General features: G+C 34.8%; 1 protein-coding gene across 1 annotated transcript; it reads left to right on the top strand.

The window, feature by feature from the left end:
- The first annotated feature begins 7,885 nt into the window (after positions 1-7,885).
- LOC145106620 (GDSL esterase/lipase At1g28570-like) lies at positions 7,886-10,329 on the top strand. Its single transcript, XM_079043579.1, has 5 exons — positions 7,886-8,191; positions 8,853-9,077; positions 9,212-9,360; positions 9,469-9,745; positions 9,929-10,329. The coding sequence occupies exons 1-5, from the start codon at positions 7,921-7,923 to the stop codon at positions 10,192-10,194; spliced, it is 1,188 nt and encodes a 395-aa protein (XP_078899705.1). The 5' UTR covers positions 7,886-7,920; the 3' UTR covers positions 10,195-10,329.
- The last annotated feature ends 17,084 nt before the right edge of the window (positions 10,330-27,413 follow it).

Below are 27,413 nucleotides of genomic sequence, written 5' to 3'. Positions count from 1 at the left end.
AATAAACTCTTATAATTAAATTGGAAATTATATATATTTCTAGGAAATAATAATTTTCATTAGCAAGTAACATTATATATAATTCATATGGTATGAATTAATAAGTCATGTACAACATTTTGGACTAGACAAATTCTTTTGTCTTTTACCAAAAAGTTAAAGTTTATATTTTATAAAATTGGTTTATAAAATATAAAGCTTTTGCCTTCTTCCTTTTATTATTTTATAAAATAAGAGTCAAAAAGGAAGATTATGGCTTGTTGATTATTTAAATGAGAGAATGGCTCTTTGAATATTTTAATAAGAGTATTGTTTTTTGATTATTTAAATGATAGAATGACTATTTGATTATTTAATTAAGGGCATGGTCTTTTGATTAGTTTATTCAAAAAGTAGGGTATTGTTTCTACTATATATACAAGACTTGAGGCTTTCATTTGGTATTGAATTTGATACACCAAAACCGTAACATAGATAGAGAGATAGATAGAGAGAGAGACAGAGACAGAGAGAGAGAGAGAGAGAGAGAGAGATGATAATCTCTCATCTTTTGTTCTTGCCTTTAAGTTTACTTGCATTTCCTTACTCTCTTTGGTTCATATTTTGATATGAACTAAAGCTTAAGAGTTCTTAAGAGTTTATGGACTAGCATCTTCATCAAGTTGAATCATTATTGGTGTCTCAAAGGTTCCACATTCTTCATCAACTTCCAAGCCTCCCAAGAGGATCCAAAGAACAACAAAGGTTGTTATTTTTCATCCTTTCTATGGTTGATATTTTATCTTTCTATAACTTGCAAGGAGATCCTTGGTGGGTATAAAATATTATGTTATGTTCAAAATTTTAAGTCTTCCGTTGCCATATTTTTCTAGTTTATGAAACTATTTTTGAACTAAAACCCAACAATTTCTCGTGGATTTAGGCATACATTGTCGGAAGAAGCGCACATCAGAGACCCCATGGCAAGATGCATCCGTTAGACATTTCAATAGGGAAATGGGAGATCATGATGTATTTCATCACAAGGTTGCCCAGGACGATACGTGGGGTTGATTCTATCTTGGTCATTGTTGACAGGTTGACCAAGAGCTCCCACTTCATCCCGATTCAGGAGAGTTCATCTGCTGAGAACCAATATCTACACAAAGGAGGTAGTTGCACAACATGGGGTTCCAGTTTTTATTGTTTCAGATCGTGATGTCTGTTTTAGTTCCATGTTTTGGATGGAGTTTCACAAGGATTTGGGTACTCAAATGGCTTTTCAATACAGCTTACCACCCTCAGCCTGATGGTCAGAGTAACTGGAACATACAGACTCTCGAGGATATGTTTCGTGTATGTGTGTAGGATTTTGGAGGGATCTACGATACTTATCTTCCTTTAGCTGAGTTATTCTACAACAACAACTATCATGCCAACATTAATATGCCTCCCTTTGAGGTATTGTATAGGAGGAGATTTCGGATCCCAATTTGATGGGGTGAGGTTGGTCAGCGAGTGATGGGGAGCACTGAGATAGTGCTTAAAACCATGGAGTTGATACAACAGGTGTGAGGTAGACTGTGGACCATACATAACAGGTAGAAGAGTTATGATGAACGACACTGTTCTGATCTTGAGTTTCAAGTTGGGGATTTCGTGCTTCAGAAGGTGTTACCATGGAAGGGTGTCATCATGTTCCATAAGCGGGGCAAGTTGAGCCCCAAATACATCGGTCTTTTCAGGGTTATTTCCCGAGTGGGCAAGGTTGCTTATCGGTTGGATCTTCCTGGGGAGCTTAGTCATATCCACTATACCTTTCATGTCTCTTAGTTGTGAAAGTTTTTAACCAATGATTCCGTAGTGGTTCCTTTGGATGACATTCAGGTTGATAAGCGCCTGAATTATGTAGCGAGATTGGTTTTGATTCTTGACAGGAAGACGAAGACCTTGTCCAACAAGGTAGTGGGTTTAGTGAAGGTGTAATGGCAGCGTCAGAAGGGTTCTGAATAAACGTGGGAACCCGAGGACGAGATGAGGGAGCATTACCCAGAGTTATTTGCAGCATCGAATCCCGAGGACGAAATCTGATTCAAGTTGGGGTGACTTGTAACATCTGCTTTCAGGTATGATTCCTCCGAGTTCAATTTCTTTAAATCTAAGTTTTGGGGCTTTTGGCTTGGCCATGACATGGTGATGGAATTACAACGACATGGAAAGTTGGTTTAGAGTAACGCGCATCCATGAATCACCACGATGTAGCAAGGCCTTATCCAAGACGTGGTGGCAGCTGCGGTTCAAAACCCTAGATCCTGGGATTGGTGCCCTATTTTAAAGACACTAACTCCTAGATCTACCTCATTTAGCAGCATATATCCTTTCAAATCCATCCCATCCCAAACCATAGCCTTTTTGTGTGTGAAGCCATTTTTGTAAAGGTTGAAGGAAGAAGGAGTCCATCTTGTGACTTGTGAGCTTGGTTCCAGCTTAGATCCAAAATCTTCATCACATTTCTGACCTTTTAGAGGTAAAAAGCATCAACCTTGATCATTACTACTCTAGATCTTGTTCCAAGTCATTTTATGATATTTTTGGTCCTAAACTTCTTGTCTGTGGAGTTTGAGTGAACTTCAGAGCCTTTGAGTGCATTATTTGTTTTCTAGACCATAATGTTGGTTGGAAAGTGGCTTTACATGACTTAGTTTGGTGTCCATGAAATTTGGAACAACCATTAAGACCTTAGTTTTAGAGATCTTGACTTATTGGGATGTCTTAATGGATAAAGTTGGAAACTTTATCCATCAAGACCTTGAGGAGGTTCAGATCTTAGCTTTGAAGCTCTTGGGATTAAGGGTTAAGTGCTTATAGAGTAGACTAAGGTTCGACCTGGTTGTTTCTTTAGGTGGTTTGTAGCACCAATTTCTCGACTCTTCGATCTTTGACTATTTGATTTCGAGTGTGAGGTGAGTCTTCTCACTATACTATGTAGGGTGCTAGATTATCTTTGTGAATCTTACATGAAAGACTGTGGTTTGATCACATCACTTGTATGAAAGATTGTAGTTGAATCACACTTTTATGGAAGACCATGATTTGATCATGAAAGGAAAGACTATAGCTGGGATGTAGTAACAAAAGTGTTTGTAAGATTATGGGTTGATCATAACATTCACATGGGTTGAAATATACCCCTCGGGCTTGGCCCACTGATATGTATGGTATGTGGTATTTTGGAGAACTCACTAAGTTTTTTTCTTACAATTTTATGTTTAAATGTTTCAGGTACTTTTGGTTCAAAAGAGAAGGGCCCAAACGGATTGCACTGATCCCCCTAGAGTTTTATTTCGCACTAACTTTTATGATTCACTCTAATGTTTGATAAATATATTACATTTTGATTGTGTTTTGAACAAATGAATGAATGTTTTGGGTTGTTTAAAAATGAATTTTTTACTTGGTATTTTTGGGACGTTACATTTATTATAATTCAAGTTTTTCAAAATAAATGGTTTTTAAATAATTAACAAAAGAAATTATGGTGTGTTAACTTAAAAACAATGGTTCATATATCAATTAATCATCATGATCGAAGTTAAAACACCAATAAATAAGTAATTTTTAAATTAATCAATCATAACGTTAAATTGTAACACTAAATCGAAAACTATGTTTAGTTTATTTAAACAAAAACCATGAATTGATACTATTGATATGATTTTAATAGATGTATTTTATAACATGGCTCAATATAATTACAAATTAGTGTAATAATTATTATTTTATAGTTAATGTCTTATTATTTTTAACATGTCAAGGCAAAACGTTGATGTTGGCAATGCTAACCAACCCCATCGAACCCAGCCTCCAAGAGTACTCGGTGAGGGGGCATATTTTGAGTCACTCGACGGCTGGGAATCATGGGGGGTATCGTGGATAGAACCCACAACCTATATGTTATCAACACAAGTCTCCACCATGCCTTACCAACCGAGCTACACGCCAGAGGCATTTTTTTTAACATGTATATGCAAAAATTATAACTATATATTTTTATTTTGTGCAACTCGTGATATTCGTCTAGTTTTCCATAAACGGAAAATACAATGAGAATTTAAGCAGGAAAATGTTAACATTTCAACCTTGATTATTTATTTGTTTTAGAACACAAAAAATACTAGTGAACTAAGGCTTTTGTACACAAAATATCATCCAAGTAAATGTTTTATTCAAATTACACATTTTAGTAACCGACTGATTAAGATAATATTACCGGTTAATATTATCCGATCGGAAAAATGTCTTAGGAAGGTAACTAAGTTTCATATTTGTTCAAAAAACGCCATATAAGTTTGGTCAGTACAAAAAAAAAAATACTAGTGAATTATGACATATGTACATATATTCCATACAATTATACGTTTTGTTCAATTTACACATTATACTAATTGATTGTTTAGTTGTCATATTTAATGCTTAGTTGGCATATTTAATTCTTAATTGACATCTTTTGGTCTTGTACCCTTTGCACAATGTTATCTTCTGACTTTTAGACATCCACTCCCTCCGCTATTAATCAATAGCCCTAAATTTATAACTTCTTACTGCTTGGGTTGAGCACGTAAGCCAAGCCTTCACTTACTTATTCGTATACTTTTTTTTATAAACTCCATCTCCTCATTGCACTTGTCAATGAAGCATTTGTCATTGTCAGTCAACTAAGTAGGGTCCGAGGCCCCTGTGAATCCGTAAATTTGAGGAACATGTTGCAACAAAAGGATGGCCACGTATGTATTTCATTCTTTCCGAAAGGGAAAAAAGAAGTACCTCCATCATAATGAATATCTCCTTATGATCGAATGAAATACAAAAAAAAGGATAGGCCACTATGATGGGTGTACTTTTTTCTTTCGGGAAGAATAAAATATATAGGTGACCAACTTTATGTTAGCACATTAACTAAAAAGGGAAATGACACATTGGCCCAACGATGTATCTTAAATTTTCCAAATCAATCCCTTAATTTATTTTCATGCTTTATAAGGGTATAAACTATGAAATGATATGTCTTTTTAGTCCCACTAACATATATTATCCAATTTCATGTGCCACTTATGCATTTTTCCATTTAAAAGTCAAAATCACATTTTGACCATTTGTTCCTTTCTCAAAATCCATTTAAAACTCAAAATCGGAGAGACATGACCACCAAACACACCCGGACAATCCATGTTTAACCAAAAAATTATAACTTATTGGCAACTGATTAAATGGCCATGGAGTGTGATCTGTCCATAGATCAGTTACAAACACCTGAAAAGTAAAAACATATATTTTAATCATAAAGAACACATTCTTGAATAATGGAAACTAACCTCAACAAGACAACATCATATTTATCACCAAATTTCTCATTAAACACCCACTTAATTGCTTTAGTAGAAGCCTGATCTCCACCACTTGTCTCACTCATCAAAATGAGCACTTTTTTCTTACCATTAGACTCGGAACCACTCAAAGGCAATGTTTCATCCTCCAAAACACCACCATTATCTTTTAATCAACTAATATTCCCTGAACTAAGCTTATCAGAAGTAAACCCAAGTGGAATCATGTCGCAATGAAACCTAACAGACTTATTAAACTCATTGAAGAACTTATTGGTACTCGAAGCACCTCTAGTTCATGAACTTAATGAACCCACAACTTTTAATGATTTCCTTCTCCCACCAGCCCAAAAATTCTCAACTTTTCTTTCGCACTGCAGAAAACTAGAGAGAATCGAATAATACCCATCAAAACTAAAACATTTAGAGTTGGATTCAAATGCGAAGTTAGTCAATTTGCATTCAAATTTGATGACATTATTGGTTTCTAAAGTTACAGATGGATGAAGATGGCTGCATAGCTATTACCTTCTAATTCTTTTAATTCTTAAGTAATAAAGTCATTTACCCGAAAAAAAAGGAAACACGTATTCTTTTTTATTTTCGAGAAAGAAAAGGATTTGAGAGATGAAAGTTACAAAAACCCCAACTGGGTTGGAATGAATTTATAGGAAAACAGATAAGTTCATGATTTTTTGAAGAGATGAAGAGAAATATGAAGAGGGGTTTGCAGCCACATAGATAAGACTTAGGAACAGAGGTAATATTTCATTGATTTAGAAGTTATATACCCTTTTTGAGAGGATTTAGAATGTATGTCGATATAAAGAAAGACTCGTTGTGCGTTAATAAATCTCACCCATTTTGATTTTGATTTTTAAATGGAAAATATTGTAAGTGACACATGAAACTGACTAATATAGGTTAGAATGACTAAAAAGACAGGCGACTTCAAAGTTTATTCCCCCATAAAACACGGAAATCCCCCCCCCCTGAAAAAAAAGGAAACACGTATTCTTTTTTATTTTCGAGAAAGAAAAGGATTTGAGAGATGAAAGTTACAAAAACCCCAACTGGGTTGGAATGAATTTATAAGAAAACAGATAAGTTCATGATTTTTTGAAGAGATGAAGAGAAATATGAAGAGGGGTTTGCAGCCACATAGATAAGACTTAGGAACAGAGGTAATATTTCATTGATTTAGAAGTTATATACCCTTTTTGAGAGGATTTAGAATGTATGTCGATATAAAGAAAGACTCGTTGTGCGTTAACAAATCTCACCTATTTTGATTTTTATTTTTAAATGGAAAAATATTGTAAGTGACACATGAAACTGACTAATATAGGTTAGAATGACTAAAAAGACAGGTGACTTCAAAGTTTATTCCCCCATAAAACACGGAAATCCCCCCCCCCTCCCCCGCGACTAAAAGTAGACAAAAAAAATATCACTTATAGAATTATTTATTTAAGAGGTGTTTGGCAAAACTTATTTAAAATCACTTTTAACTTTTTAACGTATAGCTTATTGACTTATAACAATATCAAAAACAGAGTTTTTTAAAAAGTGTTTGGCTAAGCTTATCCGGTGTCAAAACGCTATAAGCTTATTAACTTATAGCGTATGTTTTTGTGTCGATGTAGGTTTAGGTTAAGGGGTATATTTGTTAATTTCTTTGAATGGTGAAATAAAGAATTTTGATAAGTAAGAGGTAAGTGACTTATCAAAAAATAACTTATTGGAGGTTCCAAACAGCTATAAACTATTTTTTAAAAAGCCTTTATCCGAACTTTTTGATTTATATCGGTGTGGAACCGGTAATAAATCAAAAAATTTATATTTTTAATCTTTGCTAAATACCGTCTTAATTTGCTTTTAATTGGGATGGATATAACCTTTTATTTTTCCACGCAACTAAATATATGAAAGGAAGCATCTTTAATTAATGAAGGTTTTTTTGACACATGTCATATTCTCCTTCATTTTGATACTTGTCATTTTGTGAGAATTTTAAAAATTTTATTTTCCACTTGTCATTTTTTAGGGATTTCTATTTTCTTAAAATAAAATTCCATAAAATTGTAATGGTTCTATAAGGAAATAAAATCATCCTATTAATTTGGTAATAAATTTTCATAAATACTTCAAACGATTTAGTTTCTTTTGCAAATTTTCAGAAGATTACATTATGTTATGTAAAGTATTATATTATAAAATATTTCATATTTATATATTGATATTAAAATTTTATTTTTAATAAACCCGTGTAATACGCGGGTCTCACAATAATAAAACTTTAATTTACTTTCCAAATGATATCAAATAGGTTCGCAAGTTTTTTTATATATTGTGAAAATATACATTGTGTTTTATTCAAATAGTCATAGGTTTGTATTTTTCTTGCTCAATATCTATTAGCGGACAAAATTGCCTGTCGACATATATCCTACAAGGGCAATGATGTAAGTTCACATAACTCAGTTGCATTGCTTGTTAGGTAGTTGCAGTAAATATAAATAGATGAAAGGCAAACGGATTACCACAATACTCTTCAATGTCAAATCCTTCTTCTTCATTTTCGTTCTCCTTTATATCAGGCTTCATTACTTTACAGCTATTATGGACTTGTACCTTTTATGCAAGTGGATGCTATACTTCAATCATCAGTTTTGGGGACTCCCTGGCAGATACTGGTAACCTAAAACGACTTGACTCGATCCAGAATGAACAGCCACTCCATTTCTTTTTACCCCCGTATGGTGAAACCTTTTTTCATATGCCCACCGGTCGTTGCTCCAATGGCCGTCTCATCATTGATTTCATTGGTAAGCACTTTCGGCATCTCACTTTGCTCCTCTATTTCATGTATATATATCATGTGTAGACTCTTGATTTCTGCATCTATGAAAAGTGAAAACTGCAACAATCTTGAATTATGGTGATGATCTGAATGATCATCATTTTACATAATCTATGAGTGTTGGTCAATGTGCCTGACAAAGGCAATAATGTTACGTAGGGCCTACCTATTCTTGCCTTTCTAGATAATTACGATTTACGAATAACTCGTTGTGAGGCCTACAAATTTCGTATTTTGTAAAAGGCAAACAAATATAATTGGTGGTAGTGGACTTTTATAGTTGATATAATTGGTTGTAGAGCCTGGGAATGAAATACCACACACGATGTCGAGAGTTCAACTCTAGCACATCATGGAACGGTTTACCATTATTTTTATAGTTGATATAACAAAGAACAAGTAAGTCGACCAAATATAGTAATTATTTTTTTTTTTTCAATAACACGATATTTATGCAAATATGCTTGGGAGAGCAAGAGAGGATAGAAAGTAAAGGCCAAACCAATTAATTAACTAATTACATACCTAAAAATAATAAAAAAAATATCAAATTTTTATATACAAATTCTTTTTTGTAATATATACGGATTACAAAAAGCATGAAATGGTTGTTTTTATTTGTGAAGCTGAAGGCATCAGGCTACCATTGGTACGACCATTTGTTGGTGCCAAGGGAAACCGCCTGATGGAATCCCGACAAGGAGTAAATTTTGCAGTAGCGGGGGCAACTGCATTGGATTCTTCATTCCATGCAGCCAGAGGGGTTGATAATCCTTTAACAAACTCATCTTTAAGAGTTCAGTTGGGTTGGTTCAAACAATCGTTGCAATCTATTTGTCTCAATGTTCAAGGTAACAAATCAATTAATCAAACCAGCATGCACTTAAATATCCACAAAATTAAGGATCGATTTCTAGTTTTCTACTTTCCTAGCTAGGTCCACACATCCCAAAAATATCGACTTATATGTTAGTAACTGTTGCAGATTGTAAGCACTTAATTGAACGTTCTTTGATACTCATGGGTGAGATTGGAGGAAACGACTACAATCATGCATTACAAGCAGGAAAGTCTATCGATGAGGTTGAAACATACATTCCATTTGTTATTGAGGCCATCGGCTCAGCAGTTAATGTAAGATGATGCACATTTGCTTTTTATGTCTTCATCGTATACCTCTGTAAACCAAGGAGTTCTTAAGAGACTGGCTTAATTAACTTCGTATTTATATTGGAAACACAGGAACTTATTGATCTAGGGGCCAAGACATTACTTGTACCAGGAAACCTACCAATTGGATGCTCTCCGGTGTATTTAACAATGTATTATGGCTCTGATAAAGGGGAGTATGATAATTCAACTGGCTGCATTATCCGGTTGAATAAGCTTGCTTTGTATCACAATGAACTTCTACAGATAGAGTTAAACAAAATCAGAGAGCGTCATCCTGATGCCATAATCATCTATGCTGACTACTATAATGCTGCCATGCAAATCTTTCGCTCTCCAAAGAAATATGGTACATAACAACACATCTTAGTTTCGAGCCCATGCAATAACATTAAAACTTGTAATGTTATGATAATTGATAAGCTCTGGGATTGACACTTAGATATTGTACAAAATATATCAATATGGGCTATATATATTAATGGTTGACCTTACCACATGTGATGCTTACAAGATCATTTATATGTTGTAGGATTCACAAATGGAGCTTTAAAGGCATGTTGTGGTGGTGGAGGGCCGTTTAACTACAACTCATCCGTACCATGTGCACACCCCTCTTCAAATTTATGTCTTCAACCACATACGTATGCCAATTGGGATGGACTACACCTAACGCAAGCTGCATATAAATTTATCTATAAGAGCTTATTTCAAGGGCCATACACTATGCCACAATTTAACCATATGTGTCGTACCCAAAGTTTAGAAGAGGTGGTCGGATTATCGAGTTCTATGTAAGCAAGTGACAGAAATTTATTAATTCTTATCCGAGTTCTATGGAAAGATATGTCCATATATAATTTATTGCAAAGTAGTATAATTTATAGGTCCATATATAACTTATTGCAAAGGAGTATGAGTTATGTTATTAAATGTATGTTTGTGTTAGCTAAATCCGTCAACATACACAAATTAATACAATATGCAAAGAAAGAATAAAAGAACACGGAGATTTACATGGTTCACAGTATACTAGTAGTTTTCTTTTTATTTTTTTTATTTTTTTGTAAATATGACAATAGCATTAAAAAGGCTGGTTGACTAGCGGCTATCGAAAACAGAGATTACTCTGTCAATAAAGCAGTGCATAAATCACACATCCAAGTATTCGGTCTGTTTTGAATTTCCTATACCCGCTAGAAACCCACATATGAGAATAGACATACACTTAAAGTAAATATTTTCACATTGCCCTTTTACTTACGGAAATTCCATATTTAGCAGACCAAATATCCTAGATATCAATTGCAGCAACACGGCAGAAACAATTAGCATCAAAAATTATTTGGCCATCTATAGCTTGCATCAGCTCAACCTTATTGAGCACCTAAACAAATTCGATACTAATATGTCAAATGACTTTGTTGATTGAATATAGGATACAATCCTCCCTAATAAATAAACTCACGTGTCTTCTTCTCTTTCATTTGGATACATAGCATTTTCTAGAATTTTTGAATTTTCTATTTTCCACTTGTTATTTTATTGTATTTTTCATTTTATTAAGTTAAAATTCCACATTTAATATATAAGGTAATATATATGTAAAGTATTTATTAGAAAGAGTTTATATATATAATGTATTCAATATATTAAAGCCTCATTAATTTTAATAATTCAAATTTTTTCTCATTTTTCTTATAAATTCAAACTTTTCAAATTGTTAAAATTTAATATATATATATATATATATATATATATATATATATATATATATATATATAAACTCATATAATAAATGGGTCTCACACTAATACATGAATATATACTGAGCGATACAACTCTAATGGGCCTATTCACAATATATAATAATGGACTATACATGGAATACAGACGTTAACACTAACATCCCCGCAGTTTGAACGGGGATATAAATGTTTAAATTGGATCGGAAATCTGAAAAAAGGGATGACGGAAGTCCTTTGGTGATGATGTCGGCATACTGAGCAGAAGAAGACACATGAAGTACACGTATTTGGCCCCGAGCAACTTGGTCACGAACAAAATGTATATCAATCTCTATGTGTTCTATTCATCGATGATTAACCGGATTTGCAGACATGTACACAACACTGATGTTGTCGCAGTAAACGATGGTTGCTTTGGTTGTTGGGCAACATAGCTCACATAGAAGATTACGGATCCAACTTGTTTCTCCAACTGCATTGGCAACTCCTCGATATTCGGCCTCCGTGCTGGAACAAGGAACAACACATTGGCGTTTGGAGGACCAAGAGATGAGGTTGTCTCCAAGAAAAACACAATACCCGGATGTGGAGCGACGTGTAGAGGGGCATCCCCCACAGTCTGCATCAGAATAGGCAACAAGATTCGTATTAAGGGATATGCGAATTTGAAGACAATCCAAACTTTATAATTAAATATGGTGTAGAGGGGCATCCCCACAGTCTTACCTAAAAAGACTATTTTGCCCTTTATTTTTTAATTTATTTAAATAAACACACTCCCAACCCTACTTCCACCTCACCTTACCTTACCTTACATACCTCATTTTATTAAAATAAATTCAAAAATCAAGGGAAAAATAGTCTTTTTAGGTAAGATAGGGACCAAGCGCGCAACAAAAACAAATTGTAGGGACCTTCTGAGTTAAAAAAATAAGTTAGGGACCAAACCTGCAAATTACCCCAAACCATAGGGACCATTCGTGTAATTTACTCTTGATATTAAATGTAATTCTGGTGAAGAAACTTATGAAAAGAGTAATTATTGTATTCACAATCATTATACCATTGTAAATGTTTTCTTATCTAAATTTAATTTGTTTTGACGTACGTATGACATTGTAGGAATTTAGAAAAAAACATTATACTTATGAAGTTGATATACCTACTAGTCCATATGATATCTTGTAGAATTGAGGAATATATGATCCCTTATCTAATTGACGCGTCATTGACTAGGTCAGAGTTCGACAGCGGCTTTTAAGAGCTACGATTTCTAGTCGGGTTGTGGAGTCGTACTTGCAATAATAGTTATTAGACTTATCCAAGTGGGAGACTGTTGGATTAGGTGTCTAAGCCTATAACTTTAATTGGTATGTACTTGACCCGATAGTAGCATGGTCCATTTGGGTTGCATATCACCACGACAATTTGATAGGATGGACTTTTGAGAAGAGGTTAGTTATGATTTATTAATATATTATAAGTTCTAATATATTAATATGAAATCATATGATTTAATTAGTATTGATCAAGAATTAATCTGGAATTAATTTAGTGATCAAAAGAGACTAATTAAATTAATAGGGACTACTTATGTAAATTAGTTATATATATGCTTTGGGCTTATGATACATGATGGACTAAGTTTATGGATGAATCCATAAAGAGTTAGCCCACTTGAATCATGGATCATGGATAATAAGCCCAAGTGTATGGATTAGGGTTTACCCATGACTCTTGGATTCCTACACTATATATATGACACCCTATAGCCTAAAATTGGTTGCACAAGTTTTTGCTAGAGTGTTCTTGGAGAGCCATAACCGATTTAAGTGTGTATAAACTCTCTCAAAAGTAATCCTTTGTCCAAGGTGTGTTGTGAACCATTTGAGGTGCAACATTTGGGGCACTAAGTTCTTAAAGGCCAAATACAACAAGTTCTATAAGCTACATAAAGATGTAAACTCCTAACTAGTATTTTATGTTGTTTATCTCAATTGCATGCTAGTTGTAGGCTTAATGCTTTGGAAACAATATTGCATGTATAATTCGAGAAAACATAGATCCAAAGCATTTAGGGTTGTATGTGCACCATAGGATGTTGTAGTATACTAAACCCAACAGTGATATCAGAGCCTAGGGTTGTTTTCTATTATATTTGATGCTTGCTTAAGTTTCAAAGTTGAAAAAATCGATTTACTGCATTCTGTCTGATGAACTCGCCGAGTCCATGAAATAACTCGACGAGTCCACTCAGTAAAGCATGAACTCGGCGAGTCCAGTTCATGAACTCGTCGAGTAGGTGCTCCAGTGTGCAGAATTTCGAGTTTTGGCGAAAAATTGGATTAGGATCATTTACCCAAACTGTTTTTTGAACCATGAAATCTGTTTTTTCATAAGGTAATGATCATGCTTGTCCAATTAAAAGATAATTGTCATAATTTCAAGATTTGTATTATTTTATATCATTAGGCTAATTTCTTGAAGATTGATGATGTGAATTATCTTGACTTATGAGTTTAGTTAGATCATGAATAAATTATTTGATAATTTTTGTTAGTTAAAAATATGATCTAATTGCCTTAATGAAATCCATAACTTGTCCTCAAGTTATGGAAAATGAAAATGTTTTCTTTTAAAAGGTTATTAAAACTCATAGGTTATGGAAAATGAAAGGTCTCATTTTTAAGAGTCATTTTAAATGGTTTTAAAGTCTTCCATAACTTGTCCTCAAATTATGGAACATGAAAAGTTTTTCATAAAAACCACATTAAACTCATAATTTATGGAAACCAAAAGTTTTGACAAGTTTCAAAACTTGCCCTCAAGTTTTGGAATTTGTAAAGTCTCATTTTTGAATACTTTAATTCCAAACCCTAGAGTTTTAAAAGTTAAAATTCAAAACCCTTACACTATTATATTATTATAAGTTTAATAATTATATATATATATATATATATATATATATATATATATATATATATATATATATATATGTTTAAGACAAATCAGTCTTATCGTTAGTAGACCTCATTCACGAAGCTGGTCTATAAGGGGGGTATAAGGTTACTGCCTACAAAATGACAGTTTAATGGGTGTCCACTCTCACCCACCGCTTCCTTGACTGGTGGAGGGTCGTTAGCCGAATGGGTATGATAGGACATTAATTTTCGTTAAAAGTATAATGATAATTATAAAGTAACTAAACTTTTATTAAATTCCCAATCTTAGTTACTTTAGGAAAATGTGAATATGGTGCTATCCCATGAAATTGCACTTTGCACCTTGTTAAGTCGTTAGTGGAGCGTGTATGGTTAACCGGCACACTAATCTAGGACTGACAGTGCGTGGCAAAGGGTAGCTTAATGTTAATCATAGATCAATGGAGTGTGTGTGGTTAACCGACACATTGATTAGGTGATTTGTAACATTGGGTGTACCAAGCTAATTTACATGGTTATTCACACCTTGTTTGTGATACTCGGTATCCCAGTCACAAACTTGAACGGCACAATCGAGATTTAAACATGTCATTGAAAAGTTTAATGAATATCAAAGGATCTAAAAATTTCAATGCATTTAAAACTTAATAATCAATTTCGCTTTTCATGGTGGAAATTGGTAAATCGTCATTTACCTACCATCAAATATTTTGCAATTGGATTACGGCATCCCTCTTCCGAATTGTAAAATATTATGTTGGGTCCTAGCCTTAATATTTCATTTGGGTGTTAGATTAAGGACTTAAATCAACTAACTTGAATTTCTCCCTTATAGATGTCTAGTTCAGACAACTATGGTCTTCCCAAATCTTTTGAAAAAAGCTTTCCACATGAACATGATATTCCACAATATCATACTTCACTTCCTCCACCTCCTCCAATAATTCTCCCTGACCCACAAGTTCGAAGACTTGAAAAGTTCAAGGTCACTCAAGCCCTATTGTCTAGCAAATACCAAGATAGAAGGTCCGTGTGTGCACATGTCTTGGATATGAAGTCACACATTGACAAGCTGGGAATGTTCGGTGTCGTCTGCCCTAGGAAGTTGGCTATTGACTGGGTTCTTCAGTCACATCCCGAGTCGTATAGTCAGTTTGTTAAATATTACTATATGAGAGATCACGACATGACCCTTATCGATCTTGCATATTTGCTTATTGCTGTTGAATCAGCAATGATTTGGCACAATGGTCAAGCAAATTTTATTGAAGGATCCCTTCTCCTATCGGAAGGGAATTGGCTATGGTAAAAAGATTTGTCCATAAGAGAAAAGCCAGTTCTGAGATAGTTCCATGTGCAAATGCCAAATAATCCACTTGTTTCTACTGCCATTTAAAGGGACATTGGATGCGAAGCTGTCCTGACTACCTGAAGGATCTAAGAGAAGGTAAAGTCAAAAAGGTTTGACTCTACTTCAGGTAAGTCCACTATCTAACTCTAGTAAGTTCCTAATTTATGATTCTTAAGACATGATGTGACAAGGTTGCATTTTGATGTTTTGTAGGATCAAAGAAACAAAAGGAAGCTTAAAGGAAGAGTAAGTTGATTCTGATCATGTAGAGATGGATTTCAATCGCCTGATTCGATGATCGGAATTTTGAGCTGTTGCTTAAGAGTTATGATAGATTGCTTAGGAATAGATAACAACATAGTTTTCATATGTAATTGCATTGTAAGGAAAAGTTTTTTTCCGTATTTTATAAATAAATAAAATTTTTGTTGATTTTTTCTTATCTTATATCTCCTTACAATGGCATTTGTGAAAAATTGATGTTTGTATGTTTCTAGCAATATTGGGAAAATGAACTTGATTCTTTCGTTTGTGGTAGTGTCAAAATTTACCAAATAAGGAAAGATTCTCATCACCCGGGTTTCAATTGGACAGAAACTTGGAATCATGCAACTGGTGTTGTATGATGAATGAGAATTTTCGTCTTTGGGAAATTAAGACTAATTCCTTGTTCACATGAATATGTGAGTCAAGTGAAGGACTAGGGGATCGGGTACACTGGGTGTGCGCTGGTCAGGTCCACCATAAAGAACGATAAGACTATTCATCATGATTTACTAAAGTTTAGTAAATATGGTTATGCTTACAAGTTTAAGTATAATTCTGAACATTGGAAAAGTTTCAATGTATGGCAGGACGAATAAGAAAAATCAAATTAGGCAGAAAGATAAAAGTTTCTCCAATCTGAGAAGATGGGAGAGTACTTGAGTATCGTGTTTTATGATTATCTTTGTGATTATAAAACCATATCACAATTGATCCTCTAAGGACATCTTAGTGCATTTGTATGACATCCCCATTTTCACGGCCAGAAAAGACCGATTTTGTTTATGCTTTATAAAAATCAGAGTACCCTTTTAATAAAAATATTGCGGAATTTGTTCCTAGAAAATACATGATACATACTTTATCAAAGCATTTCCGAAGAAATGTATTTTATTCATTTAAAACATTTGGGATGTCGTCGTCAATACAAAAACATAAGCATAAACAGAACTTACATTCATTAACATTAGTGATCTACATCTCTTTTAAATCTCTCAGTGTAAAGTAGCTTCATATCGACACCTGTGATACAAATAAGCTTGAGTGGGTCAGGTTGGGAAACCTGGTGAGTACATAGGATTTTCAACCCACAATAATATAATTATGTTTAATCATTAAACAATCAACCTAATTACCCATCCCCATTATCTTCTTTACTCTTAAGGATTTACCCTAAGAATCAGCTATTTCTCATTCATTTATTCCTAAGAATTATCCTAAGGAATAGGTACGAAGTCCGTTGTTGTCAATGACACAGCTGTCAAGCACAGCTGCTAATATTATCATTTAGGCACAGCTGCCAGAATTATGACATTCTCTATTTAGGCGCAGCTGCCGATATTGTCTTCTAGGCGCAGCTACCAGGGTTTAGGCACTAAGTCTTCATAGTCGCCAGGGTTTATCTTGTTTATTGACAATATCGTTTTAGAGAGTCCACTCGCAATACATGTCAATGGGTTTTTAGAGTACACCGGTGAACACATCGTTCACAACACCTACAGGTTGCGAGCCTGCTAGTGTTCCACTGGACTGTCTAGAATAGTCCGTGGTTGTCATCCATACTCTGCTAGATGACGGGGCCAACGCTTGGGTAAAAGGCTTCTGCAACAACCCGATATTTTTCAAGTCAATGTAATGATCTAAAGCCAAGTATTGTAACCTATTTTTGAAATAATAAGAATAGCGTCAAAAATGAAATGTTCAAAAATCTTAATTGGGATATATAAAGTGATAGGTATCATAACAAGGTTTTCAGAAATATAAAGAACACTAAAATCCGAGTTATAACGAAGAAGTTATGACCAACCAAAGATCCGCAACAAAACCGGTAAAACACTGTTAAGCAGAAAACGCGAAATTTCAATAAAATGCTTTTTTAGCCTTAGGTATCTAAATGAAAGTCGTAGATATCATTAAACCGTAAACGTATATAAAAAGAATGTCCAAATCTAACTTCGTATGAGGAAGTTATGATTTTTCTAAGTTTCAGATATAGCAGTAGACAGCTAAAAAACTCGAAATAGAGATCGATTGACTTTTAGCCAACACAACCTAAACGAGAATCGAAGATCTCCACAATAGTAGTTCAATGGTAAAAAGACAGACGAAAACGGACGTCGGATAAAGAAGTTATGAATTTTTAACAGACGTTTCCAGTCCCGGCCTGTTAAAAATATAATATTAAAAAGAAAATTCAAAATTAGCCGACGGAGTCTAAACAAAAGTTGTAGAGCATAATATCACCTACGCGTGGATATAAAGAACGTCAAAATCAGAACTCGTATGCAAGATATATGAATTTCCGAAGTTCGGGACACGAATTCCCACCCTGTCAGAGGACTCACGACGTGAGCCTGAAGCTCACGACGTGAGCCAGGGATGGATAGGGTCCAACGTTGGGCTGTCAAAAGTCGAGTTAGCAGATGGATAGGATCGACCTCACGACGTGAGCCACTCCATGCTCACGACGTGAGCTCCAAAATCACTCCCTATAAATAGAAACCGAAGGTCTCGGGTTTAGGCTGCTCAACTCTACTTACTTTTCTACTTTTACTCTGTATTAAGCATCCCGAGACTACCCCGACGCCCCGGTTACGTGTCGAAGCCCTGACGGAAGCCCGAAGTCCCGAAGTTCCTGAGATTTCCGAGAAATCGACGTCTTTCCGGTCGAAGTGCTGCCCGAGCAAAGTATCGTTTTCATCAAATCGTCTCTTCTACCATGTGAGTTCATACCCCTAACGTATCTTTTAAAGGATTTTAAATGCTTTTATGGGGAGAATACAAGTAGAAAACATTATAGTTATCGAATCAATCACATGTGATTTATAACTATCAAAACAAGTGGATCTCTTATACTTCAAACTGTGTTATCAAACAAACTATTTCAAAACAATTTATAAACTCATATCAAGTCATCTATAACCATTCAAATGGTTAAAACCCTTTTATATGCTAAACTCTTTATTAAACTCTTTTTAAACTTATATATATTGTCAAAATCATGTCTATATAGATATAGTTATATAAGTAAGGTTGAAAGGGCTTAGGACTATAACTCACTTTATTTCCTGTTCCTTGTTTGGTTGTGGACTTAGAGTATTCGGTTGTTTGTCCGAGGGTCGTTTGAATCTTAGTTATGTATTAAGTATATGTGTATAGATATAAAAGTTCTTGAATCAGTTCAACACTTTTGGTTAGCAAAAGTGTACAAACATACTCAGTCATTCAATCAACACTACTAGTAAACTATAATAGGTATAGTTTAGAGGATTACTACTTACTAATTCTAGAACAATGAAACTTACATGAGTCAGTTCAAACATACAATAATTAGAACAGAAATAAACATATAATAACAAAAACAGAAAGGAACATACATACTTTTACAAGAACAAGATAACTTTAATGTGAAACCACTACTTCACGGCTTAGCAATATCCTTGTTAGGTCGCGTTTTGTAACCAGAGTCTCCTGGAGGGAGAGCGGGCATTGTGTGTATAGATCTATATGGGTCTGACAATCCCGCATCCCGACTGTTCGCTACAGTTTGGCCGGCAGGCCAAGGGGTGACAAATGTCACATTAGTTTTGACGCCAACAGGTCGTCGTGTTAAACACTAGTCAATCAGTATGGTTATAACCACATCACATTTTGACCTTAATTAAACAAATTGGTTTTAAGGTAGTTAGTACATCAGTAGTTAATTTCTACAACATTACTGTACACTGTCATTTTCCCATTACATTCATATAGCGATCTTCTCACATAAAATGTAATATAAACTATTTTTTGGTATTAATAGTCATACACTTGGGAAAACACTCACTTTTTCAAAAGAACAAACATACAGAACAGTCGGTCTTGGTAGAAGACTACTCTCCATTTTAGTAGAAAATATAGGATTTTCTAGGAAGTATACAAACTTTACATTAAACACTTACAAACATTTTCTTCAAACTTATACAAACATTTGACACTAATATACTTATGAACTCACCAGCTTTAATGCTGATGTACTCTTTCAAAATAACTTGTATTCTCAGGTCACCAGTAGACAGGTACAATAAACCAGGTTTTGAGAAGACGGAGCATGTTCAAGACTCGTCTTTTATTTTGATTCATATTTTTTAGTGTCTTCCAAAGTATATACAGAAGACACTTGTATTAAATTATATTATTAATGCAATGGATGATGTTGTTGCTTGTTTACCATTATGCATTGATATGATACTGTACATGACGTCCTCCGCCCCTAAACGATTCCGCCGTTCTGGTTTGGGGGTGTGACAGCTTCTCTCGTTGTTCGCCTCTCACCCTTATCTCATGGTCTATATCACCTCTCATCTCATCAGCCAACTCATATTTCATCTACCCATGTTTTACCCTACATATTTTGTAAATATAAAATACATATACAGTTTAAATAATTTAAAACATGTATAAAATCGTTCATCCAACATAGACAGCAAGTATTCAGACAATATGCATACATAGCACGTAATTTATATAAAATACTTCATATCTATGTGTGAGATGAAAGTAACTATGCACTTACTTGTTAAAGTGATGATTCCAAACTCGGGCAGCGCTTCGCTTCTAACAAATCTATTTTCCTTCGACGAAACCTAGCATTATTATTGCTAAATTTTAGTCTAATCTTTATTGCGACTAATTATCAGTCTAGATTCATCATTAACTCAAAGTCTACTTCATGATCAATCAAGTAAGGAACAACCAGGTAGGATCATATCGGAGGTAGGGTCCGTTTGGTATACGAAGTATACTGTTTGGAAATCCCACTTTAAACACCTCACTAAATCACAGCCTAGACATCATCCTAGTAAGTAGATCAATCAGTATAACAACTTGGAATCAGTGATAAATCATGTTTATAAGTTCATAATAACGATAATGAACTTAAACATAAGTTATACTTAAAGTAGGGTAAGCATAACTCACTTACAGCGGGTTTTTATTAAAAACCGGGCTTCACTGGAGCAGCGTTTCTGAGCCGAAAAGTTCTTTTCTCGGAGCCTTTGGGAGCCTCGGGGCTTCCTTCAGGTGCTAGGGGGTTTAGGGGGTTACAGAGAGAGTTTAGAGAGAGAAATTGAAGTTGGGAGGTGTGAAGAATGAGGGGAACCCGACACCTCTATTTATAGGCTGGAAATCACCAAAAATCATCGAGTTAGCCTCCAAATCGCCGAGTTCAGTGCCAGATGTCACCATTCTGGTGGCAAAACGTGTGTGGCCTACATTGTGCCACGTCACCCCTTTTGCAGCAGCACCATACCGACTTCTAAACCCCGTAACTTTCGCATACGAGCTCTGTTTTCGACGTTATTTATATCCACGTGTAGGTAAAAGCAAGATCTACAACTTTCATTTTGACTCCATCGGCTAATTCTCAACCGATCTTAAATTTAACAGTAGGAGGAGATTATATTGCTAAATGATCGTGAAAAATTCGTAACTCCTTCATACGGACTCCATTTTCGTCTGTCTTTTTATCGTTGAGTTCCTATTAATGAGATCTTCAACTCTCATTTAGGTCGCATAGGCCAAAAACCGCTCGAACTAAAATTCGAGTTTCGGGCCGTGCACTTCTATGCCAAATTTTAGAAAATTCATAACTTCCTCATACGCAGTCAGATTTGGGCGTTCTTTTTATGTATGTTCTCGGTTTAAGGTATAATACAACTTTAATTTAGATCTCTAAGGCTAAAAAGTAGTTTATCAAAAAATCACTTTTTACGATTCCCGGTGCCGTGCCGGTTTTGCCGTAAAACTTCGACAGATCATAACTTCTTTGTTATAACTCGGATTTCGGCGTTCTTTATATGTACGGAACCCTTGTAACATATACTACAACTTGGTTAAGATTAATCCTTCTAAATAATCTTCCATCAAAAACTCATTTTTGACGCTCATTGTCTCTAAGTTGACAAGCCCAAATATGCGGGCGTTACAATTTGTATGGCTAAAAAGAGGAATCGTGAATTGTTAAAATGGTTAAATCAAGAAGATAAATCATACTTCGTTCCAAAATCAAGTATTAGAGTGACATAATCTTAAGAAGGTTTATAACACTCTTCGAATGTAGAGTAAAATGTTTTCTTACTCTTGTACATTTGAAATTGGTAAGTTGTGATATTTTGGATAAAACAAAGACGAACTAAGACCAACTAAGACCAATTGTGTGGAGTTTTTGTCTTGATAAGAATCCGCACTAACTCTTGAATATTTGTTTTTCAAGGAATGGTTCTTGAAAAGAGAGTCTTATATGTCAAGAGGTCAGTGGGAGTCTCAAGGATCTTGACAAGTTTCAAGAACTAATCAAGAATAAAACCTATTGTTTATCGGTAGCACACGACTTGAGGTTTGTAACCTATCGTGTTGACATATTCTTGTTTCTGTGCCCATTCCAGTTAAAGTTGACTATGCATGTGAGTTCTATGATTTCTCAGTTGTTTGCATAACAACTTGGAAGCAATGGTAGGCCCTTGTGCTGCCAGGTGGCAAGAAATTAAGATTAAACAAGTTAAGTCCATATGAGTTTGGATTTGTCACTAACCTTGTCTTGTGATTATGATTATGACAAATTCACATGGATAGGAACACATACACCATAAAAATCTAAGTGTCAAGGTTTCTCTCCAATTCATGAAAATAATTGTGAGGAAACACTTTTACTAAGTAGAACTTAAGGAGATAGCAATTGTTATTTGCATTCTCAAATTCGATTATGATGACGTCATCCCTCTTCATAGTCTGAATTGTGAGAAATGGAAAAGGTTTAAACATTTGGGACTTATTGCTGTAAGTTCTAAAATTGTTTAGACACACATGTGAGCTATCTAAGGGAAGGTGTATGAGCTTGAGAAGCCTAGATAAAGTCTTATCGAAGCATCTCGTATCAGAAATCTGAACTTTGGTAAGAAAGTCCATAAGTATTGATTTCTAGAAGTCCAGTTGATTTCTGAGTACATGTCAAAGCTAGTGGGAGCATAAGTGTTATGCTAATAAGAATGTAATTATGATGCTAGTGGGAACACAATTATTACGCTAAGTGTTGCAAGTTAGCAATGTTAATTATAGAAAACAAAAGTTTCAATTCACAAAGTTGCAGGGTTTGAAAAGTTGTTTTGTTATAATTAAGGGAGAGGAATTTATACTTCATTTCAAATCTAAAAGCTTAGATTGAGATTTTTATCAAATTTAGTCAAGGATATATATGAATGCTATGTTGGAATGGTTCAACATAAGGAAATTCTATATATATGGAAATGTTAATTACGTTCTCAAATTCGATTATGATTACGACATCCCTCTTCATAGTTCGAATTGTGAGAACATGGCAAATAGAAATATTATAGCAAAAGACTGATCAAGTATCATGTCTTTATGTAATACATTATGAATCGTGTCTCATATGCTTCGGGTATAGGATCGATTGCATATGCTATAATATTTTCGTGTTCTAATTTTTCGAAATGCCTAGGGAATTAAGAGGGAAAAAGGAATATAACCGGATATGAATAAAGTGGTTAAACAACTGTTAAGGACAATCTAAGGTTCGCCAAAGATTGGTTGCTTATGGACAGTTGGAAGTATATTTTGAATTTTGGAAGGACCATATTGACATACTCTGAGAAGAGGTAACTCTTGTTCAGAAGTGATAGTCAAAATGAGAATATGGAAATGTTGCCATAAGTGGAAGTTAATAATAAAATCTATGTAATATTAGAAAACTTAATGCAAGAAGGATGTTCAAAGGAATGTACTTTGAATGTGAGACTTCGTTTCCATGGAATTTCTCTCCATTGGAATACTTTGTAATGTATGTTGTCGAGTCTCTGTGACTTTTGTGCATAGTCATTACAAGAGAATCATTGCATATAAGTTTAGAATCTAACAGATTACAGTAAATGGCAAGAATTTGGTATTCTTACATTTACAATAAGGATTTGGAATTGTGAAATGAGTGTCATTGAAATGTTGTCAATTGATCTATTTCACAAAGATAGGACCATATGCAAACATAGTGTGCATGCTTGGAGCATGGCATATCTATTGTTTTAATTCAAGTATTAAATTGATTAATCGAAACATTATACAATGAATAATGTGTAATCAATGTGGTGATTAAATAAAAGGTGTTTTATTTATATTCATATGTTCTGAGACCATATTGGATTCGATTATTCTTGTGTTTCACTTTGCATGTTTTGACTTCCCGAATAACTAGGTTATTGAAACTATCCACAGTCGATCATACTTTGGAAGTAGGTATTGAGGAAAGACTGTCATAAATTTAGTTTGTAGATTGTCTAAAGTGCTTAGACATAGCAAAAGATTGCTACACCATTCATGAGTGCTCATAAGGTCTGAGTATTGGATTAAACCCACGCTCATCTGAATCACTTCATGGATTTTATCACGGGTGATTGTGAGACGATAATATCTTATATTCTTGAAACGAAGACATGTGAGTTGTAGTTGCAAGTCGGTTACACATTGACATATGTAAACGAACCAGTAACTTGGTGTTATAAAACATATTGTTGTGTGTGATTTGATGAGTAAGTACAAGCAATCATTTGAGTCGAAGTTTAACCATTCCTTTTTCCCTTAGAGGGATAAAAGCGATATCTGTGGGCCCCTCGATGATTTAGTGATGAAAACCCTAAGCGCTTGGCCAAGCCTGGACTGATTTATTTGTTCAATTAGTCGGTCATCGTAAATCGGAAATCGGGAAACAACAGATGGACAGAGAGAATGATTATAATCCATGTCTCAGTCCATATGATATCTTGTAGAATGGAGGAATATATAATCCCTTATCTAATGGACGCGTCATTGACTAGGTCAGAGTTTGACAACGGCTTTTAAGAGCTACGATTTCTAGTCGGGTTGTGGAGTCGTACTTCCAATAATAGTTATTAGACTTATCCAAGTGGGAGACTATTGGATTAGGTGTCTAAGCCCATAAATATAATTGGTATGTACTTGACCCGAGAGTAGCATGGTTCATTTGGGTTGTATATCACCACGACAATTTGATAGGATGGACTTTTGAGAAGAGGTTAGTTATGATTTATTAATATATTATAAGTTCTAATATATTAATATGAAATCATATGATTTAATTAGTATTGATCAAGAATTAATCTGGAATTAATTTAGTGATCAAAAGAGACTAATTAAATTAATAGGGACTAATTATGTAAATTAGTTATATATATATATATATATATATATATATATATATATATATATGATTTGGGCTTATGATACGTGATGGACTAAGTTTATGGATGAATCCATAAAGAGTTAGCCCACTTGAATCATGGATCATGGATAATAAGCCCAAGTGTATGGATTAGGGTTTACCCATGACTCTTGGATTCCTACACTATATATATGACACCCTATAGCCTAAAATTGGTTGCACAAGTTTTTGCTAGAGTGTTCTTGGAGAGCCATAACCGATTTTAGTGTGCCTAAACTCTCTCAAAAGTAATCCTTTGTCCAAGGTGTGTTGTGAACCATTTGAGGTGCAACATTTGGGGCACTAAGTTCTTAAAGGCCAAATACAACAAGTTCTACAAGCTACATAAAGATGTAAACTCCTAACTAGTATTTTATGTTGTTTATGTCAATTGCATGCTAGTTGTAGGCTTAATGCTTTGGAAACAATATTGCATGTATAATTCGAGAAAACATAGATCCAAAGCATTTAGGGTTGTATGTGCACCATAGGATGTTGTAGTATACTAAACCCAACAAAGTGATGGTTACATTGGAGCTTGTAGATCCAAACTTTGTTCACCTTGATCTTTCTTCAAGAGTGAGAGGATTTATCGAGTCAGCAGCCCGAGTGTGAGTTGATATCTTTAGTCTCAGGTGAATTTCCTTCACTGTAGCCGTGGTTCGAAGGCACCAATGTCGGCTCACAAGATTATGTTAGTAGTATGATGATTATCTTCGTGACAATTACCAGTTATGCCTATATCTGCTTGATGTCTATATGACGCTTATTTTTATGATTATATGTGTTAGTGGTAGGGGTGAAATACACCCGATACTTGTTGAAAGATACCGAAGGGGGTGAAATAGACCCAATACCGGTTGAAAGATACCAAAGGGGGTGAAATAGACCCAATACTGGTTGAAAGATATCGAAGGGGGTGAAATAGACATGATACCTATTGAAAGATACCGAAGGGGGTGAAATAGATCCAATACCGGTTGAAAGATACCGAAGGGGGTGAAATGGACCCAATATGTTTTTTATTTTTATATATGTATGGTATGGGGTATTTTGGGGGAACTCGCTAAGCTTTGTGCTTACAGTTTTCAAATTTATGTTTTAGGTATTTCATGCTCAAAAGGAAAGGGCCCGACCTGATCGCACTAGATCCACCTATGTTTTCCGCATCACGTGATTTTTGGATGTTGTACTCTGATATTATTTACTATGATATACTTTCGACTGTTTTGACATGATTATCGTATGATTGGAATGAATTCAAATGAAAATTTTATCATAATTTTTGAGATGTTACTAGTTGGTTTCAGAGCCTTGGTTTGATGGATTCAGGCATACTCTCGGGTGTGTCTGAAGTCAAATCGAGGACTTGGTATATTTTTCCATATAAAGAAACATTTAATATAAGGTACTTTAGTAAAAGAAAAGGGTACGATGCGTGCAATCAGCCGAGCTCAAGTAAGTCTTTCGAAAATACGCATACATGTTATATGTTTTATGATATGATATGAGAATCACATAAAAGATTAGGACTGAGGATCTGCTCAGGATTGCATGATAGTATGGATTTTAGATGATTGGATAGATTGGCCTGATATGTGATGCCTTGTAGCCTAAGAGGAATTGGATGTTATACTAGATTTGGAATCTTTCTTGGTAGGAAGTGAGCGTGAGATGTCCTCTGTTTAGCTGTGGCTTGGAGTGTTACTGCACGAATGCTACTTGCTTTGTGCTTTATGGGACCCTTGGATCCATACTCGACTCGAGGAAAAATTAGGGGATTCTAAGGAACTAGTTAAGGAAGATGGAATGGTTTGGCACCATAATTCGTTGTAATGTATTTTTGCCTTTATCGGTTTATTGGGTATGGTCGTTCAGGCTGAGGATGAGTCTGGTGATTGTTTGGGCCTTAGTGGCCATGTCTCTTGGATTTCAATGGTGCAGACCCATGATAGGTAATTGATTTTTAGGTCTGGAGGTCTTTGCTCAAGTAGTGCTAGTTGAGTCGCGGGACTCATGAAGGAAGCGATTATGGTGCATGGCTCGAGGATTGCAGCCGAAGGTTAAGTGATTAGCAGATGGATTGGGATGTCACTATCATCGATGGGGGTTATGTACTTCCAAATTTCCGCATTCGGAGGAAAGAGATAGTAGACATGTGATTATCATAGTTGGGATGTAGTCCCTACATGAGTCTAGAATATTGTGGTTTTCTTTGTCGATAGGTATGGCAGCGTAAGAATGCACAAAATGATTTTTGTGGTATGGATTCCTTGAGATGAGATTAGGGGTCTGCTTCTTGAATTTAGTTAGGTCGGGTGCTAGTTGATTGTTTCAGGAACCAAGGGAAGTGAACAAGTAAGAGCAACTTTTGTTGTCTCTGATGTATCTTGACTAAGAGAATGATGTCTTTTTTTATATTTATGAGTAATTCTTGTGATGAA

Source organism: Lactuca virosa, chromosome 4 (assembly GCF_052849685.1).
Source record: "Lactuca virosa cultivar CGN04683 chromosome 4, Lactuca_virosa_CGN04683_v6, whole genome shotgun sequence".
Taxonomy (NCBI): Eukaryota; Viridiplantae; Streptophyta; class Magnoliopsida; order Asterales; family Asteraceae; genus Lactuca; species Lactuca virosa.
This window is presented reverse-complemented; position numbering and strand designations above follow the sequence as displayed.

Bases quoted from the DNA above. Each gene is read 5' to 3' on its own strand.
- LOC145106620 (XM_079043579.1), top strand. From the start codon at position 7,921: ATGTCAAATCCTTCTTCTTCATTTTCGTTCTCCTTTATATCAGGCTTC. The intron at 8,192-8,852 runs GTAAGCACTTTC...TTATTTGTGAAG, and splicing joins TCTCATCATTGATTTCATTG to CTGAAGGCATCAGGCTACCA. The intron at 9,078-9,211 runs GTAACAAATCAA...TAACTGTTGCAG, and splicing joins TATTTGTCTCAATGTTCAAG to ATTGTAAGCACTTAATTGAA.